Below are 19,533 nucleotides of genomic sequence, written 5' to 3' on the forward strand. Positions count from 1 at the left end.
CAGTACAACACAGTGCATATATTTTCAGTTCAAGTGACCCCAGTGAGAATAAATATCTCTGTTGATGTTGCTGTGTTTCATCCCTGGTAGAGCGCTGATCGTACATCTCTCAAACAAACAGGATACTTCAACCAAAAGCGTAGTTTGCCTGTTTACAAAAGTACTCATCTATTTTTTCTCCTTCTGTCATAGCCCATCATGCATTTTTTTCTACTCTTTGTCTTATTCTGAGTGAATGCAGCTCATCACATCACACACAAACAATATCAACAGGACTTTCAATGTTTTTCTAACATGTATTTTTCTCTGCTTTTAGTCTTTCCCCAAGTGGCTGCAGAGCAGCTCACTGAACACAAACAATATTAACATGTAATTTTCTCTCTCTGTGTTTGTCTCTACGCAGCTTGAGCGCCGCTGCTGTCTGTGATGCCCTCCCATGACGCCCAGGTCGGGAGCTGACACTGCCAGTGAGCGGGAGACGCCACTGCACAACCGGTCCTGGGCCAGCGCCGTCAGCCGGTTCTCGCCCTCCCTCTCACACGCTGGAGACTCCACCTCCACCCGCCTTCCAGTATCCACAATCATCAGCTCCGATCCACCTCAGTAAGGCCCCCTTGAAAACCGACACGCTGACGTCCTCGGCCAGCACCAGCAGCAGCAGCCAAAAACCACAATATCTTCAGCGCAATCAGCAACACCAGCACCACCAAAATCACCAGCAGCAGCAGCAGCCATCATGTCCAGTCGTAGAAAGTCCTCCACCCCTTGCATGGTCCGGGTCATCAGCGACCCGCCAGAAGAGCAAGATGACCCGGGGGAGGTGATGGACATGGAAGTGTTGGCAGACAACAATGTGACAGAAAAAGAACAGTCTGAACCATCTGAATCTGCAGAGAAGAGTGAAGACCCCCAGCAGGAGAATCCAGACCAGCAAACATTTTCAAAACCAGTGGAAACCCAGAATCCTGAGCCATTAGATCAAGAGGAGCAGTTGGGTAAAGAAGACCGGCCCCCTGTCATTGAAGATGTAGAAGCCAGAGAGGAGAAGGACAGGGAAATGGTCGAATCTGACCCAGAATCCCAGAAAAAGCAGCCCAGGGGCTACGAGTGTAAATACTGCCCGTTTTCAACGCAGAACCTGAATGACTTTAAAGAGCATGTGGACTCCAGCCACCCTAATGTCATTCTCAATCCGTTGTACCTCTGTGCTGTCTGCAACTTCAACACCAAGAAGTTTGACTCGCTCACAGAGCACAATGAGAGCCAGCACCCTGGTGAGACAAACTTCAAGTTCAAGAGGATAAAAAAGAACAATCAGACTATCTTGGAGCAGACAATCGAAGGCAAGGACAATTCAGTTGAATGCGAAATGACAAATGAACAGGGTGAAGGCAACAGCAACAGTTCTGTGTTTCCACCTTGCATATCAACCACGGTGAAAACTCCGGACGCTATCAAGTCGCTCTATCAAGGGAGCGAACTGAAAAGCCAGCTGGATGGCCTGATCCAGAAGGATCAAATCACAGCAGTGAACATCAACGGAACAGTCATCATCCCTGAACCCACCATCCTCCAAGGGCTTTCCCATGTCACTCCAATGCTCCAGCGCCCACCCAACTTTAACTCTGTACCAAAAATAGCCGTTCCTTTGAACACCACCAAATATAACCCTTCCCTTGACGACAACCTGACATTGATCACCTCCTTCAACAAGTTTCCTTACCCGACTCATGCTGAATTGTCATGGCTGACAGCTGCCTCCAAGCACCCGGAGGAACAGATCAAAGTCTGGTTCACCACCCAGCGGCTGAAGCAAGGCATCACCTGGTCACCGGAGGAGGTGGAGGAAGCCAGGAAGAAGATGTTCAACGGCTCCATCCCTCCTGCCCATCACACATTCACCGTCCTGCCTACAAGCCCTGTCTCTGAGCCGTTTGCCAAAGCCTCCCAGCAGCCCATTGTCCACACCACAGTGGAGCATCCAACTCGTGTCCGGACAGTCACGTCCAATGGGTTTAGTATAGTCACCACCACAAACTCTCCCGCGGGAGTCGCCATTGGCTCCAACCACTCCCTTAAACGATCCCTGTCAACACACCTAGCAACAGTGTTCGGCCCGGAGTCTAAGCGACCAGTCATGGCAGTCGCCCCCCATTCTGGTGACCCTAAAGATAAGGGCCTCATGGCTCCACCTCCACCTCCTCCCCCTCAGAAAGACCGCCACCCAATGGCTCCACCTCCTGTTCCTATGGAGATGAAGAGATCTGTAGCAGTTCCTCTGGTCACCACAGAGATGAAGAGGTCATCCGCTGCTGTGCCTTTAATGCCACCACCATCGTCGTCGTTATCACAATCTTCATTGTCCAAAGGGAAGTTTCCCTCAACGTTAGGAAACCCCAAAACCAAGCCGTTGGTGTCACTGCCCTCCATAGTCTTTCCAGAGTCCTTAACAAGGCCATTGATAGTTCCACCACCTATCTTTGCCCCATCCTTTAAAAACTCATTACTTATCCCTCGAACTTCGTCCACCACTTCCAAAGAAAAGCACCCCAATACCCACACTTTGCCAGCTGCTGATTTGAAGCTGCCCAACTCCCCTCCTCTCATTACCCCACAGATAAGGAGGCCGCCCATCATCCAATCCATTCGCACTCCAGCTAAAGCCCCGCCCCAGATTCCAGGGTTCCCCTTGCATAGCAAGAAACTAAAAGAGCAGCAAGGTATGGAGCTGAAAGCCAGCTACCCCAGAGGAGACAAGGTACTCACTCCTCTGGCAGAAGCCAACGGGACATCTCGCACAGATGGCAAATGGTCCAGTGATCAGATCTCTCTTGTTCACAACAATGGAGTCATACATTTGGATGGTGGTGAGCCACCAGCGCTGCTGAAACCAGATTTTCAGCAAAAGTCTTCGGTGCTGACCCAGTTCCCCCTGCTGGAGAGAATGAAAGGAAAGACAGCGGAACAGCTGAAGATCTTGGAGGAGAACTTCTTGAGGAACAGCTTTCCCACACATAGCGATGTGGACAATCTGGCAGCCTCCACCCGCCTGTCTCACCAGGAAATCGAGAGCTGGTTCGTGGAGCGCCGTGCACTCCGCGACAACCTTGAACTGGCCCTGCTCAACTCTATGGGCACTAAGAGGATGGGCGCTGGTGGCATCGCTGCCATAGCTGAGAAACGACTACATCAGCAGCAACAGCAACACCAAACTCTACAGCTGAATGGGATTCACAAACCAAGCACCGGTGTGGGCCATCTCAAAAGCCCTCCTCCTCCTTCACATACCCTGCCCATCATTGCTTCCTCCGTCCCCAACCCAAATTCCTGCTCAGTGCCTCCAGACAGCCGATCCCTGGCGCTCCTCAAGGACGACTTTGCTCAAACACGGTGGCCTTCCCCTGAGGAGTTCAGCCAACTTGAGGGTCGGACAGGACTGGCGCGCGCCGACCTCGCCCGCTGGTTCAACGACAGCCGGTCAGCACTGCAGAGCGGCAGCATGGAGCTGAAAGAACTTTTTCACAACAATGGAGTGAATGGAGGGCAGGGGCCGCCTGTGTGCTCCCCCAAAAATACTCCCTTAAGCCTCATCCAGCACTGTCAGGAAGGAGCTGTAACAAACAACAACAACAGCAGTAAGGTGCTGGAGGTTGAGTTGGGCTGGCTGATGGAGCAGCGCGCTAACAGCCTCAGTCAGCACGATGAGCTCCAAGACCGGTTTGCCGGCAGGTACTGTATTCATTGGATATTTAAATTATAGTGCCTATATCTTGTACTGTCTGCTATTTGTAAGTTGTTGGCCACTGATGTTCAGAGTGACTTTTTGTTTTTGTTTTTTTGAGTAGGAAACAAACCCCTTTCATAGCACAAGTCACTCTTTATCGATCAAGATTAACCAGATGTGAAAAGCAATACCAGCAATATTGAGCAGTTGTAGAGTCCACATCAAAAGTAAAAAATCCTTCTGCTTTTGTTTAGCTCCATCGCCACTTTTACATTAGAAATAGATTAATATCAGTAAGGTCTGTGGCTTTTACCAAAGACTGAACACGTGTCTATTGCATGAAAAAAGTTAATCTCCCCAGTATTTAGTGCGTCCAGTGTTCATTGAGCTGCAGTTTTTGCCATTTCAGCACCATTTTCTACCCTTTAAAATGCACAGAAGCACAACCTCTGTGGTGACCTGTGTGTCCAAAACAAATCTTTGCTTCCCCTCGATGGTTTTGTGCTGTTGTTTTGTAGTTGCCACATTAAAGGTAAAATTCACCGCTGTAAATATGATGATTTCCTAAAACTAGGTCACCTATGCAGTAGAAATATGCACTTAATTTTGAAATTGGTGCCCTATGACTAGAGAAAACTGAGGAAAAGGTTGTAGTTTCCCCATACCGCCTTTAAGGGGAATCCTACAACAGCCAGAATTCACTGCGTGCATCCCATCCAATCCGCTACTGAACGCAGCCGGCGAGTACTGTAAAGTAGAAGTACTGTACTGAGTCTTATTTTCATTTACAAAACGTTTTTCCTTATTGAGTTTAGATATATCACACCGGTGTCTCTAACCTCAACTGTTTCTTTTACCCATTTTGGACGATGATGAGTCGGACCAGATAGTGCTCAAAGCTGGATGCTACAGATAACACAGTCGCTGATGTGCTGTTCTGTATTCAGAGTTGGCAAAGTCCAATATAACATTCTGTGAGAAGACAGTCAGGTTTGCCAAAGCACAGGAAAGTTTGTTGCAGCACAAAGTTTTCTGTCTGTCTCCCTGACAAACCTGACGATCCGGTCGATGCTGCAGCCACCTCTCACTCGGCTGGCGCTGTTACAACTCACGTGATCGCTTCCTCCTCCATTCTCTGTTTTGTCTGATTACACAGCACTATATTCAGCCTGATAAGTTGTAATAGAAGCGACACATCTCTGCTCTGACATTATCCTGTAAAGCTAGTTGTTTTTTTGTGTTGCATTCAGCTCTTCTGGATTTTGTTGTGTCTGATTCAACAGTGCGATATTTGACCTCATATCATGAAACTAGTTTTCTTCCAAATATGATATTTTAGTGTCTGCTTCTCTCTATTGCTGGTGTAAAACATGGTTGGCAGAGTGTTTTGGGAGACCCACGTTTTACCGTCCTTGAAGGCACCGCTACTGAAAATGAGGAAACGTAGTTTGGAATCTAATGCAGATCAGTTTTTGCTGGCAAATGAGCGGGGAGCTCTGAGCGCAGGCAACATGGAGGGAATTTAAACATTCTTCATTTGCACGTGCTACTTACATTGTAATGATACAATGCTGATTGAAAATCAGTTTCCCCTTGACATTGTTTTCAGGACATTAACCTACAAATCTGCAGGACTTTATTTAGCCTGCACTCCCTTCCAGGAGCTTGGGACATCTTTGGCCAAATAACACAGCCATTAGGATGGAAACCAATATCTCCACAACAATTTGGGCAAGCGTTTTATGCTTCCCAGGAGTCAACTGTGGATTCAGGCTCAGTTTTTGAAAGCACCACAGTATGAACCTGCGCTGACGGCACTCTGAAATCCTTCTGGCTCTTTTTGGTTCTTTTAACACACTGATTCAGTGTTGTGCAATGTACAGACAACAGCTATAAATAGTTACAATTAAAGAGTCATTTTTGCTGCTTATTTACAGTAAATGCACTAAAAATATATTAAATGTGGAAAGCTTGAGAAGAGTTAAGGTTTTAAAATGATCTCTGTTTATTCAAGAAAGTAAAATTAGATTTTTCTGTGTGTGTGTGTGTGTGTGTGTGTGTGTGTGTGTGTGTGTGTGTGTGTGCAAAAATTGAAGCTCTGACATGAAGTTTGTCCCAGTCTTCATCACAGTTGAAGCTCGTCATCTCCTCCTTCATGATTGTTACAGTTGATCTGTTGTATTCAGTGTCCACAGTAATATGAAGAAAACGTCCTCCATCAGAATCAAATCAGTCTAATTATTAGTTTTTTCATCATTACAATTAAAAAAAAAAACTGTCCTACTTATGACCCACTTGTATTAAATCAGATTGCAAGTAATCACTTAAGTCGTTTAAATATGGGAAAATGATTGACGGTTGATAGATTTCAGAAATTATTTGGCGATGTGATCATTTTTAGTCCCGTTCCAGTGTGTTTTTGAACTAAATTGATGTTAAACTCATTGTGTTATTTCATATTTTTTCAGCATTTGATTGGGCAGCAGGATGGTCTAGTGATTAAAGACTAAAAGGATGTTTGTAATATCAATAATTATAACATTTATTCAGAATTTTAATTTTCCATATCTGTATATCTGCTGCTGAGTTTTTGTATCACACAATAACACTAAATACAGAATTTTCTGAAGACAAAATACAACAAAGAAAAACATCATCTTATAAAAAATACTGTTAAGTTTTTAAAGCGTCAATCTTTAACTGTGTTTAATGTCATTTTTAATCTTTAAAAAACAGCAGAAGTTTAAATAATTGGTTTTTAAAGCTTTTTAAACATATGTTTTAGGAACAATTTTGAAAACTTTTAACGTCCCCTGTAGAGTTTGTTGAAAAAAATGTGCACCCGATCATCAAAGTGCCACTAGTGGTCAAAAAACACCTGGATCAGTAGCGTTAAATAGCTGAACATCGATCTGTCAGTACCAGTGTACCAATAATCATTCAATCAGCTGTAGATCTGAACACCAGCACAGTCTTAAGTTTCTGTCTATCTGACTGTAACTGTTTGGTGACCTCTTGACAGACTGAGGCAGCAGAACGCGGTGGAGCTGAAGAACGGGGGTCAGAACGGGGGAGTGGTGGGAGCGGCGCGGGAGGTGTTCGGGAGCTGGCTGGAGGACGGACACTCGAGGAGAGGACGCGAGCTGCTCCTGGACAGAGACAAGAAGATGGTGGAGGACACGTCCGGGAGGCTGACTGGATAAACGGTGAGAGGTTCGTGTTTTCTGTCGCGAGGCGTCTGGTTATCGACAGCGTCCTTGGGAGATTTTCTTTTCTCTTTTTCTGCTCTTTGCTGAAGCTCTGAGGCCCGCAGTTCAGGCTGTTTAGTGTTTTATTTTGGGGCATAATTAGTTAAATGATAAAGGAGCGTAGACGGTTCTCTGAAAAGGTACGTTCATGCCAAAAATAACATTTTGTGCATGTCAAGAGGGCAATGTTTTTAATTAGACCTGCAACTAAATTATTTTCACTATTAGTACCAGTGTTCATTATTTCTCAGTAAAATGATTAATCACTTATTCTATAAAATGTCAAAAATGACAAATGATCCGCTTTCAAGCAATTATGCATGTATGATGAATGATAATGAAGCATGGATTATGTTTTTTAGTGGGGTATCTTTGATTTTTAGCTATTTTTCTTTAGAGGAAGCAGCAGAAATGAAGAATTTTTTTTGCCAATCATGGAAAAATGAAGACATGGGCGAGAAATAATACATGTAGAAAAAAAACTATAAAAAGCCCAACAGCTTGTGCCAGCTGTCAGCTGAACTCTACATTAATGACACGTCTGAAATCAATCATAAAGATCTTTAAATGAGTAAAAAGAGCGTAAAGCGAGCCTTCTGCTTTCTAATATCTGAGACTGTTTTACTGAATCTGTGGCTGCAGGTTCTCATATGTAGAACGAGTGAAGTGATTTAACTCAGCGAGGCCTCGACGGTCCCCAGCGTCCCCCCTCCGCTCCCCAGTCTGTTAGTGTTGAAGCCAACACCTCGATCCCAGGCAACAAACAAAAGTACTCCAGCCAGTCCGCTTCTGTGTGTGTAGCTGTGTGAGTTTTGGCTTCAACTGCTCAGCAACAAATACTAACTTCAGGAAAATTTGGAGACAAAAAAAAAAAATACAATATTGGAGGCCTAAAATAGAAGCAGACCCCCCGCTGTGGTAAAGTTTGATAGATAAAAGGCTCCGCCTGGGGCAAAGTGTGACGACAGAGTCGGCTGCTTCCTCCCTCTGGTGTCTGTTCTGACAGAAGATTGAAAGTTTTAATGTCTCCGCGAGGCTTTTGCTTATCAAAATAGAATCTGTTCAAATGATTTCCTCAAGACAAACAGCCCTAAACAAGGTGGAGACGCAACTTCTTAAATCATCCGTTTTTTTTGAAAGATTGTCACCACTTTTGGATGTCTTCAAAATCAACACTTGACAGCTAAAATCAATAATCAATGCAGCGTTTTTATTAACCAACAGCGAGTGCAGATTTAGTAAATAAAAAGCTTCCTGTCAGTGATGTCTGAAAACACTTTCTGCTGTTTTTTTCCTGCTGGAACAGAAGCTGCCGACACTCAGAGACACATTTAATTCAATATGATGTATTTGCTTATTTAGTGAAACTGGTTAAAAATCACAACATTTAATTCACACACATGAAAACAATGTTTGAATGCCAAATATTTTCATGTAAAGATAAGAAGAGGAAATCAAATCAATACACTGAGTAACTGACGGTGTGTAACTCAAGTGATGGTTGTTGAAATCTGATTTTCTGAAAGAAACATAAATGCCTCTTCCTCATATAAAGTGACATTTTGTTGTATCTTGAAGGCATTTATCTCCTCCCATCTCAGAACCTTAACTGGAGGGAGATGAGGGGGGAGGAGGAGGGAGAAGGGGGGGGCGGTCAAACAAGTTCAAGTAAACAATGATAAAGATGCCACCTCTCGCTCTCAGGTAAACAAAATAAATCAAATTATAATAAAGAATTGCATTATTAAAAGGCCTCTCCAGCATTTTAGTGTTACTCTTCAATAAAGTTGTGAGAAACTTTAAATTAAAGGCGGGGCTGCAGACAGATGCGGCGCCTTCCCGCCGGGTCGTGTGGGGGGGGGCGTGGGCGTGTTTATTCCAGCCGCCACGAACAGGCTCGCTCCGATCCTTCCCGTCCATCCGACATCCAATCAATACAATCAATACAATGATGTGAACGCTGTGAAAGTATGAAGGTTAAACTTCCATCATCATCCATCCAGGAATTAGACCCTCCCAACCTTTCAACGTCTAACCCACAAATTTGTCTCACAAGTTTGCAACAAGTTTGTGTATTTAAGAGAATTTGGTGAATCTGACTTGAATCACTCACACTTTAATATTATGTGATATAATGAATAATTCAGAATTATAATACAATATATATATTAGCTATAAAACTATTATTACTTAGTAGAGAACAACATGTTTATTTGCTGATGTTTTTCTTCAGTCTGATGCAGCTGCTCTTCTAAACTCCTCCACTCTGCTGCAACCCACACATCAGACTGAACAACACTGAGCGCAACATCAGTGTGCTGTGTATTTGCATAGAGGGTCACTCTTTACACAAATTACACAATTCAACTATTAATGTCAAAACAAGCTTGAATCAAACCGTCACTTTCATCCAGTTAATCACAGAAGCGGCGGCGGTACGTATAAAAAAAACCACGCGGAGGAACAAAAAAACTTGAGCTGGGTGGATGTTTCGCTACATGTTTGAGTTTTTATGTGAGCAGGATGATAAATGAACATGAGCTGCTGTCTAAACTCTGGCAGTTTGTGACTGCGGACACCGACTCGTCTGCTCAGTTCAGGTGCCAGTTATTGTTGGAGGCAGGTTTCTGCTCTCCAAATCAGTTTGGCTCACAGATGACTGACTGTGGCAGGTGGATGTTGGAATCCAACGAAACATTGATGATGGAAAAACTGTTGCACTCAAACCCGCTGAAATTTTTAATACGTGGTATTAATTAAAGCTGGAGAATGTGGCTAAAAGAGGAGTATTTTCCTCTAATCAGAGCGATAATTTACATGAAGCAGCAGTGTAAACTTTACTGAACTTTGTCGACCGTGATGTATCTGATGAGTTGTGCTGAGACATACAGTAGATTTTAAAAGACTGTGTTTTCCCCCCTTGTTCTGTTATCCTCCTACCATCAGGTTGTGTTTGTTTTCAAGTTCACCCAGTGCCAGACGGGTGGGGTTTGCCAGTAACTGAAGGCACTGAAGTCACTGGAGTGGATTTGAAAGTATTTTTTCTAGCTCTCGGTGTGGCTACCAGCTCACGGGGTTCACAGTGTGTCTTAAAACAACAGTCAGGTGTTCGTATGAACAGTGAAAGAGGTTTTTTCCTCGCTGTAATCATTCCTCCTGTTCATACTGGACGTTAAAAGATCCTAACATGATGGAGGCCAAAATCCACAGTTTGTCCACACAGTCGTTCTAGTGCAAAAATGCATTTAAACATTTATCTGAAGCTTTTATGAGGCTTCAGCAGTCTGAGTTAGTCATATCAAGTGACACATTTACAGTCTTTATAGCATCAAATTCCCTCTTTGTGTTTCCTCGGACAGTGTTTCCCTGTTGAGCTGTGGTGGAAAAGAAGGACTTTGGCACTAAAAAGACTGTAACGTTGAAAGATATCTACTTGATTTGGTCAGTGTGAACAGGAAAGAATGATTACAGCAAGAAAAACATGTTTCACTGACTGTTGTTTTAAGACAGACTTGTAAAAACCGTGAACCCGTCCTTTAAATGATCTGACGCCGTTAAGCTCCTCTCCTCTGGTACACTGGGGAGGATAAATCAAACATCAGATATTCTTCTGAGCCGCTATTCAGCCCAGACTCTGCAGTGACTCTTTCTTTTGAGATAACAGAAAATGTGAGATATTGAATAGTACATTGTTGTGTATAGATGTGATTAAATGATTTCTGTGTGTGTGTTTTATACGTACGTGTGTGTGTGTGTGTGTGTGTGTGTGTGTGTGTGTGTTATTGGGTGTCTCTGTGACCTCAGATTATGACGCCAACTTCGTCTTTTGCCGCAACCTCAAAAGATTACATTCTTCAAACGCATTTCTTTTCAGCTCTGTTCTTCCCTTCCTCTTATTTCACCAAACACAAAATGCATTTTTTAACTTGTGTACTTTGGATCGGATATTCGAGGCACACCTCCCTGCACCACCGGACCACAGTGTGTTTTATGTCTGCGCGCGTATGTGTGTATTTAATTCCTCAGTATATGAAACTATTACTTGGCCGTCACATCTGCACAATTTGCTCCGGCACAATTTCCTTTAAACACGTGAAACTGTAGAAGAAGTCCTACATCATTCATGTTAAAAGTGACATCACAGCAGGTTAAATGCAACTCGTCAATCACGCTGTTTTTAAATAAAGACAAGAAGGCAGACAGAAGGTTTACATAAAGATATAGGACATGTCATTGAACACAGACTGTATTGATCATATTGATAATCTAATACAGAATGCAAAGTGAACAGATGCGGTGCGATAACAAACAAAGTCAATGGAAAGACTCGATTAGATGGGAATTCGCTGGATGCGACACGAAACGAAGCAAAGACGCATCCACGTAATTTGAAAATCTTTCAACTTGAGTGAACATCCACATGTATCCCAGAGTTTTACCATGAAGACGTGGACTACGCCACTTCTTATTTATGTATTTATTTGTTTGTTTATTTAACAGGAATAGTGCACATTAATAAACATTGCTTTAAATGCGCCAGAGTTAGCCAAGAGGCTATTTTTCATCTGTAGCTCCTGGACAGATGTTACAGAGTCGCCCTAAAAACAGAATATGAAAATGAGATTGAAATTACAAAGTTACTGACGTCATTTATAAGCATGCGGAACATATATAATATTAATAAAAAAAACATCCTTAAAACATGCAACACAGAGACTCATGATACAAGATATGCAAGACAATAAAAGCATGAAGATATTAATGTTAATAGAAAAGTAGATTGAATATTGAGCTGCGTTGTTAGACACTAACTAGAACATGCAAAGCAGAAGCACAGATACAAAAAGCATGCACAGTATGTAAAATACATAAATGAGTCTGACACAATAAAAGCAAAACCACAATAAGACATGCACGCAGGTACATGAAGGCAGACCTGCAGTAGCAAGATAGCGACAGGTGACAGTAGCTCGTCGCTATCGGCGTGTCGGCACAACGTCAACAAGGAAGGACCACTGCGTGTTTTTAGCCTGTTAGTATTCCTCAGCATGCATCCCTTACTGCAACATTACTCTGATTTAAAGGTTCTATATGTAGGAATCAGAAATTCATTCATTAGTGACACCGGTGGCCGTTAAGTGAACTGCAGTCGGCAGCTCTTTATCCTCACTGACGCTTCTCATAATAACAGAAAAGATCTCTAACATTGTGTTTTGCATCATGTTTCTGTAAAGCATCGTCAGTCAGTCGTATGTTGACGATGGCGGGAGAAAGATAAGGCTCAAAAACGTCACATCTGTTGGGTTTTTTGCGGGAAAACCTGCCCAAGACCTTCACATAGAAGTCAGTTCACAGAGTCGGGGAAGGTCTCATTTTTTAAGTTTCGTTACAACTCGTTCGTTCATAGGCAATAAAAAATGATGAATAAATGTAAATTGCTTCATAATTTTTACATATAGAACCTTTTAATGATAATTTTGTCCTTTTGGGGAGAAGGCCAAGGTAAACGGTAGATAATAGAGACAAATATGTGTTGAGAATATTAAGCATAACAGCACTGAAATGAATTACAAAGAGGTTATGCAGCTGCAGCAAGAAAAACGAGAGAGAGAAAGAGAACTGATGGGAAAGATTCAGAGAAAAGTGCAAATAAAATATGAAAAAATATGGAAGAAGCTGTTAAATTATGTTAAATTAAAGCATCTCGGTTTGAAATGTAAGCTTGTTTTACTTTGTCTTTTATTCAGTTTAAGTATTTTTTTTTTTGGTCTGCAGTGGAAGTGGGTCATGGTTAGGGGTCAAAGGTCATAGCAGCAAGATGATACTAATAAAGAGTGATGAAGAGTGATGGTATCGCCCAGATTATATCACGGAGTCATAACGATTGATGGAGCAAAAACAAATTCCTGCAGCGCAAATTGATGTGGTATGATGTGTGTGTGTGAGTGTGTGTGAGTGTGTGTGAGTGTGTGTGTGTGTGTGTGTGTGTGTGTGTGTGTGTGTGCGCTCTCACCATCCATTGTCCTGTCTCACTAATCACAGTAGCTCGGGGCTTCATTTAATCAGCAGAGCGCGGCGCAGCGTCCCATAATAACTTACCAACAGTCGTAGCTTATAGATGAAAGCTTAATTGCCAAAATGCTGCAGCGCTTCTCCCTCGCTGTCATCATTATAATGTAAAAGACGGAGGCAGCAGACACTGAAAGTTACCTGTTTTCAGGAAAACACAACCCTCAAATAAAAAAACAACATAATCTGTATTCATTTAGTAGATTCAGCAGATTCATTAAAAATGTGTAGAAAACCTTTTAATTTACAGCCACAAACTTTTTTTTTCTTTTTTTTTTGGAAAGCTCTCAAGAGTCCTGATGTTACATGAAATCTGTATTATTTTCTATGCAACAGCAGAGTCAAATGTAGTACATTCAAATAAAATAAAGATAATCAATACATACAGTTAGAGCTCACAGCTCCACCAAGGGTTTTAGATGTAACACGTTCTAATAAAAGATAATCAGATTTGTTTTATCTGCATCTAAATACACACAGCGACAGACGATCGCAGCGTGTTTGATACAGAAGTTCTGCGTTCAGGTTGAGTGCAGCAGTTCTTCTGAATCACACAGTAACATTCAAAGACTTGTTCTTTATTCTGCTCAGAGACTGAAAACAGCGTCTGTGTTATTCTGCAGAAGCTGTTCTGCCTTCACCAGAAGGTCTCTGCGCTCTCTGCTTGTTTGAATTGGTAACATTAATGTTTGACGGCTTCACATCGGTTATTTAACCTTTGACCTCCTTACAGGCAGGTAACAAAGCAGCAAATGTTACGAGCTAGTTTGGTCTTAAAGTTAAAGTTCTTAAAGCGTCTTTAATCCAAAATTTTTTAAATAACAACATATCAGATGTCAGTGTGTGATGTGTTTGGCTCGTCGTGACGAACCTACAGAGACTCTGCAGCTCCGCTCGGCTTCACGGAGTTTCAGCTCATTGTTTATCTGTCCGGCTGCAACTTTTACTGTTCTGCTTCACTCTCAGCGTCTCACGGCGCCGCTTTCAGAGAAAAAGCTGTAAAAAGCCGCTGAACTCCACCTGCTCAGCACCAAACGGCAAACAGACGCCGTTAGCTTCCTCAGTTTTATCTCATTCTGTGATGGACATTTTATACACTAAACAATAATCAATATACACATTGATCAATAATGCAGTCAATAGTGTAAATCAGTGGTCTCCAACCAGGGAGTCAGATCCTCCTCAGAGGGATCCCAAATGATTGTTTGATTGAAAGGGATGAAAAAAATAAGATACACAAAAGTATGTTTATCGTTTATTTTTCAAACTTTTTTCTGTTTTTTTTTTTCTTGTGAAATAAAAGAAAAGAAAAAGAAAAAGTCTTGAGTTGAGCTTTTAGGTTTGAACTGCTCACAGTTCTTGTCATGAAGGGTCACATATAGACGCTATGAGCTTCATTTTAAGGATCCACAAGACAAAAAGTTTGTCTTTGGTGTGAGTTTCTGTTGTTGTTTTGTGAATGTTTTATATTTTTTTGTGACCCTGACCAAGTGAATTTCTTCTGGATTATGAAGGTTGAACTCGAGTCACATGACCTTCAGCCTTACAAAAAGCTTCCAGCTGATAGTTCAGTCACACCTGACCAGGTTCAGTCTGAACGTTCATGTGAAATTCTTTCTTCTTGTTTAGTTTGGAAGTTTATAAATCTGTTAAAATATTGTTGCTCTCGTGGTTTCAGACCTCCGTCATCATTGCGTATTTTAGCTGTTTGTTGCCGTTTCGATGGTGAAACTCACCCCCTCTGTCGGCCATATTGGACGGTCAGCTGTTGGGTAACGGTGTGTGATTGAACAGCTGTTCACAGCTTGTCCAGCTGAACATAAACGGTTCTTTTTTCTCTTTAACTTGGATCCGATGATTTCATCACCGTTGGGTTTCCAAATATCAACAATGAGGAAATGTTTGTGGGGAGTTTTTAATGTCAGGAAGCTCCACATCACATTCAGCATCAACTCTCAAATATGAACTCACCAGTCTGTTGTAGCTGTTTTCATTCACTATTTACTCTCAGTGAAACTTTGACGTCCCAGCGGGGACGGCAGGGTTTCATCGGTCGTACCTCTTCGTTCCTCTCTGGGTTCGTCTAAACGGAAACGCCCGGTCAGCTGTAAGCAGAGAGAGCGGTGACGTCAGTCAGAACCGCAGCGCTGATGTTTATGTTTATTTATGTTTGGGTTCGGGGTTAATCCACAGTTTTGATTCATAATAAGAAAACGCTGCCTTCCCACATTTCCTCGTCTTAACTGTTGGTACATTTAGTGCTGCAGCTAGAAATACAGAAGGAGAGAATATGAAGGTATCAAACCTTTTTTTAATCAGTGTAAATGTTAATATCTGCTCCTTTTTTACTCCTTTTTGAGACTCTGGTAGCTGGGTTTTTGTAATCCAGTTAAAGTCTAGATTAGAAAACACTAAGAAATACATAGAAGAGAGTTTATCTGCAGACGGTTTCAGCTTCAAAACCAAAGTCTTTATCTTTTAGTGGTATTTTAGCGCCCGAACTTTCCCTCTGAGCTCAGTCTTGATGCTGATCAAAGTATAAAGTTCTTCTTACTAAACTAACCAGCTACAGTATAGACACGTCTACTCTGAATAATCATTTGTGTCTGATGTGTTTTTTTCCACTAAAAAAAAGGTAAATTATATGTTTAAAATCCTTCAAGTTACATCTACAACTTCTCCCTCGTCAAAAAAATCTATAAATAAATCATCTATAAATCTCCTCCTTCACTGTAAAGTTCAGTGTTTGTGCAACTGGAGGCTTCAGGTTTCTGCGTCGCACTTGTGTAAATTGAATATTGGACCAGGACTGGATCCAGATCCTGATCCTGATCCTCCTCGGAAGGCCCCCGAAACTTTCCACTTTCAGCAGATGAATGTGAAAACAAACTGTGCACAAACATCATCGTGCTGCAGGAAGAAGAAGCTGCTTTTCTATATATTTATATATATATACAGAGAGAGAGAGGGGGATTTGACCAGTTGCTCAGACAAAACAAGACATTTGAAGACGTTGTTGTGACGCACAAATTTCATAATGTTTTAAAGACAAAACGATGAATCTACAAATCATCATTTAAAGCATAAATAATCAGTAATTGCAGCTCTAATTGTCTTCTTGTCTGTGCATTCTTATCATCTGTGTGTGTATTTTTTTGTTCATGTTGTTGTGAATTGTGAGTGAATTTCTTCTGGATTATGAACTTTAAACCAGGTTCTTACAGTCTCACTAAAATATGAAGACAGTTGTACAATAACAGTGTGTCTCTGATATAATAAAGAGCCACGTCTCACTGCAGGTGAGCTGAAAACCAGTATTTGAGAATCTGCGGCCGTTTCGTACATAACAGAGGAATCTATGTGTGTGTGTGTGTGTGTGTGTGTGTGTGTGTGTGTGTGTGTGTGTGTGTGTGTGTGTGTGACCGTCCATTGTCCTGTTTCTGTAATCACAGCGACTGCAAGCCTCGTTTAATCACTTCCACACAAAACACAACTTTAACAGTTTCCCCTCTTACACGGATTAGGAGAGAGAGAGAGAGAGAGCGAGAGAGAGCGAGAGAGAGAGAGAGAGAGAGAGAGAGAGAGAGAGAGAGAGAGAGTTGGTTGGTCAGGTAAACGTGAAAGCCGTTATTTCACGTGTCCCAGTTCCCAGCAGCACCAGGCGACCAGGAACAACCGGCTCCTGGCACAATTGCTTTTTAATCCCCTTCTCTTTTGTTTTTTGGCTTCCTTTTTTTTGGGGGGGTGGGGGAGGTGGGAATGATCTGAGTTCTGGTGACATTTCTCATGTGCCCCGAGAAACATTGTTAATGCATCTCTTCTTCTTCTTCTTCTTCTTCTTCTCTTGTGTTAATTTTAGGTGCGAATAGGATTTCCCACCATCGCCGCCGCCGCCGCCGCTGCTGCTGCTGCTGCTGCTGCTGCTGGAAACATACAGGAGGAAGGAAAAAAAAAAACGAGGTGGACGGAGAATAGAGTAACAAAAGAAGAGTTTTTTTTAACTATCAGATATTGTTTTTTTTTCTCCCTTTTTTTTTTTTTTTTTTTTTTTTTTTTTTTACTGATTTTTATCTCTTGATTGTCGCATCCCAGATCACGCACAACATCCTCCTCCGTCATGTCGGAGGTAATCTCGTCAGCGTGCTCGACCTGAAGTGACCCCCCCCCCCCCCCCCCCCCCAGATGTGACGTTCACCACAACAACAAAATAAAGGGGGGGGGGGGGGTGAGTTTAAATAAGACCGGGGGGCTCTGCTCTCCGAGGCATAAACACGTTCCCGAAATTGAAAAATCTGAAGAGTGCAAGGAGAAATTCAGGGTCACGATCTGTGAAGATAATTGAAATTGCCCTCCCCCTCAACAGTAAATCTCAAATTGCAGCTTTCTTTTTTTTTTCATTTTTCCACAGCGATGTGAGTTTTACAATAGTGTTACAGTACAGGAGCAGAGACGAGGGGCTCAGTGCACAAACACCGTCAGCTTATAGACGAGGAGCTGGTCTCCAAAACGCTGTAAACACTCACGGTTAATGATCAAAGGTACGACGGGGGGTTTGCAGCAAGTTGAAGCTTCCTTTTAAAGGTGGAATCTGGTTCTTCTTCAGTGCCATAAAGAGATGGATCGGTTTATAATCAGTAACGCTGGTTTTTACGACCCCTGAACCTTCCCTCAATGTCACATAAGTGAAAGGGGGCGGGGCTAGCAGCACTGCTAACCAATCACAGGTGCAGTTGTTTTTTTTTGCTGATTGTGGCGACTTTGGTGAAATATATGACCTCGTGCTTTGTTTCTGCCAGAAATAAGAACATAGCGTTCCTTCCAGGTTTATGATCAGTCAGACTGGTACGTGATTTCCTCTCAGTGTCCCAGTTTCTTATCACCAACTAGAACACGATGTGCTAATGTTGATAGCGCTTCCTTTTACACGGCAATTAGACACCAACAAACAACAGCGACGAAACTTTTAAAAGTTCCAAAGTTCCATTTTTTCTTTTTCACTGAGCTTTCAAATTATAATCTGTTAACATTTAAAACCGACGTGGACAAGAAAGCATAACAGCAACTGAGCTCGTGTGTCAACAGTGACTTAAGGTTTGGGTCAAAAACTTGTTTTTTCAAGTTGTTTCTTGGTCCTATGAGGTGGAAGCTCCTTTATTTCTGTTCATTGTTGTCTTGCAGGACTTTAACGTCCTTTAACACCACAGACAAGACAGTTTTATTCCTCATGCTGGCTTTTTAAATTTACTTTATGACGTCATTTCTTCCAGTTTTTGTACTCATAACTGTAGCCTGGATGTGACACTGGGACACAGCGTTGGTTAATATGTGTATTATTGAGTAATACAATCGGTTCCTTGATTAACCTTCCTGTTAAAAGCTCTTTGGATCAGCAGGACGGTTGAACTTTCCCTTTGTTAACGGAGCCTTGAGGACAAAGGTGGTTGATTTATGATCGATGTGATTGGTTCCCGAACATCCGAAACAACAGAGAACGGCCTCGTTAATGATTAATTGGCTCCTTAAAGACACAAGATTTTGTTTCGGTTTCCCCCCCAAGTTTTGTGTTTCAGAGTATAAACGGTGAGCTGAAAGTAAATGTGGAGGTTTGGTTGATCACTGTAACAGAATAACAGATCTTTAACTCCCTAAACCTTCCTGCAGTAAGAACAGGCTTGATTATTGATTATTATTGATCAATCAAGCGTATAAAACAAATACTACGTTCCCTTTAAGAATGACTGTGGTTGGTGGTCAGCGGGACTGGTTGCTACTCCTAAAAACACTCTGATGCTTCTTTTGAAGAGGTTTCTTCAAATCTTTTATCATCCCTTTAATAAAATTTACATCCTAAAACTTCCCTTTAAAAGCCCAAACAATCAGTGTGCACCTGTCTGAAACTGACCCTTTAAGAGGAAGCTTGGTTGGGATTTAACATCTTTTCCCCTTTAAGAAAACACCTGTTTAACGATCAATAGGTTTGGTCCTTTAACATTATGAACTTTCCCTTTAAGAGGAAGCTTCGTTAACGATCAGCACTTTACTGTAAGTCTCTAAAAATCCCTGAACTCTTCCTTTAAGTCACTCCGGAGGAAGCAGCATCCGTCTCGTGAGAGGGGGATTAGCAGGTTGTGAACTCGGGCGGACGGACGGACGGACGTGGCTGAGGTGATGTTGTGCATGACCTGTGTTGCCGTGGAGACACAAGGAGGAGGAGGAGGAGGAGGAGGAGGAGGAGGAGGAGGAGGGTGAACCGGAGCACTGAATGTGTGCCTGCAGCAGCAGTCTGACTGTACAGACCGACCGACAGAGTGGATTTAAAATAACAAACGAACATGAAAAAAAAAAAAGACACACACAACAACAACAACAACAACAACAACAAACAAACAAAAACGCCGAGTGCCAAAGCTGGGATCTGCTGCATTCTCACTACACTTTTGAAAAAAAAAAAAAGGGTTCTTCTTCTTCTTGTTGTAAATAGGATATATATGT

The 19,533-nt window shown here is 42.3% G+C and overlaps 1 protein-coding gene across 6 annotated transcripts in view; it reads left to right on the top strand.

Annotated features, from left to right (window-relative positions):
- The window catches only part of LOC121912633 (zinc fingers and homeoboxes protein 2-like), a 140,896-nt gene extending 123,676 nt beyond the window's left edge, over positions 1 to 17,220 (top strand). For 5 of the 6 annotated variants that reach the window (XM_042434872.1, XM_042434870.1, XM_042434868.1 and 2 more), the window contains 3 exons: positions 404 to 3,729; positions 6,747 to 6,930; positions 16,901 to 17,220. In XM_042434872.1, the coding sequence (XP_042290806.1) occupies positions 737 to 3,729; positions 6,747 to 6,927 (3,174 nt within the window). In that variant the 5' untranslated portion in view covers positions 404 to 736 and the 3' untranslated portion in view covers positions 6,928 to 6,930; positions 16,901 to 17,220. Of the gene's footprint in view, positions 1 to 403; positions 3,730 to 6,746; positions 6,938 to 16,900 lie in introns of all 6 variants that reach the window. The other variant, XM_042434869.1, reaches the window with a different exon arrangement.
- Positions 17,221 to 19,533: the final 2,313 nt, after the last annotated feature.

Source organism: Thunnus maccoyii, chromosome 15, assembly GCF_910596095.1.
Source record: "Thunnus maccoyii chromosome 15, fThuMac1.1, whole genome shotgun sequence".
Taxonomy (NCBI): domain Eukaryota; kingdom Metazoa; phylum Chordata; class Actinopteri; order Scombriformes; family Scombridae; genus Thunnus; species Thunnus maccoyii.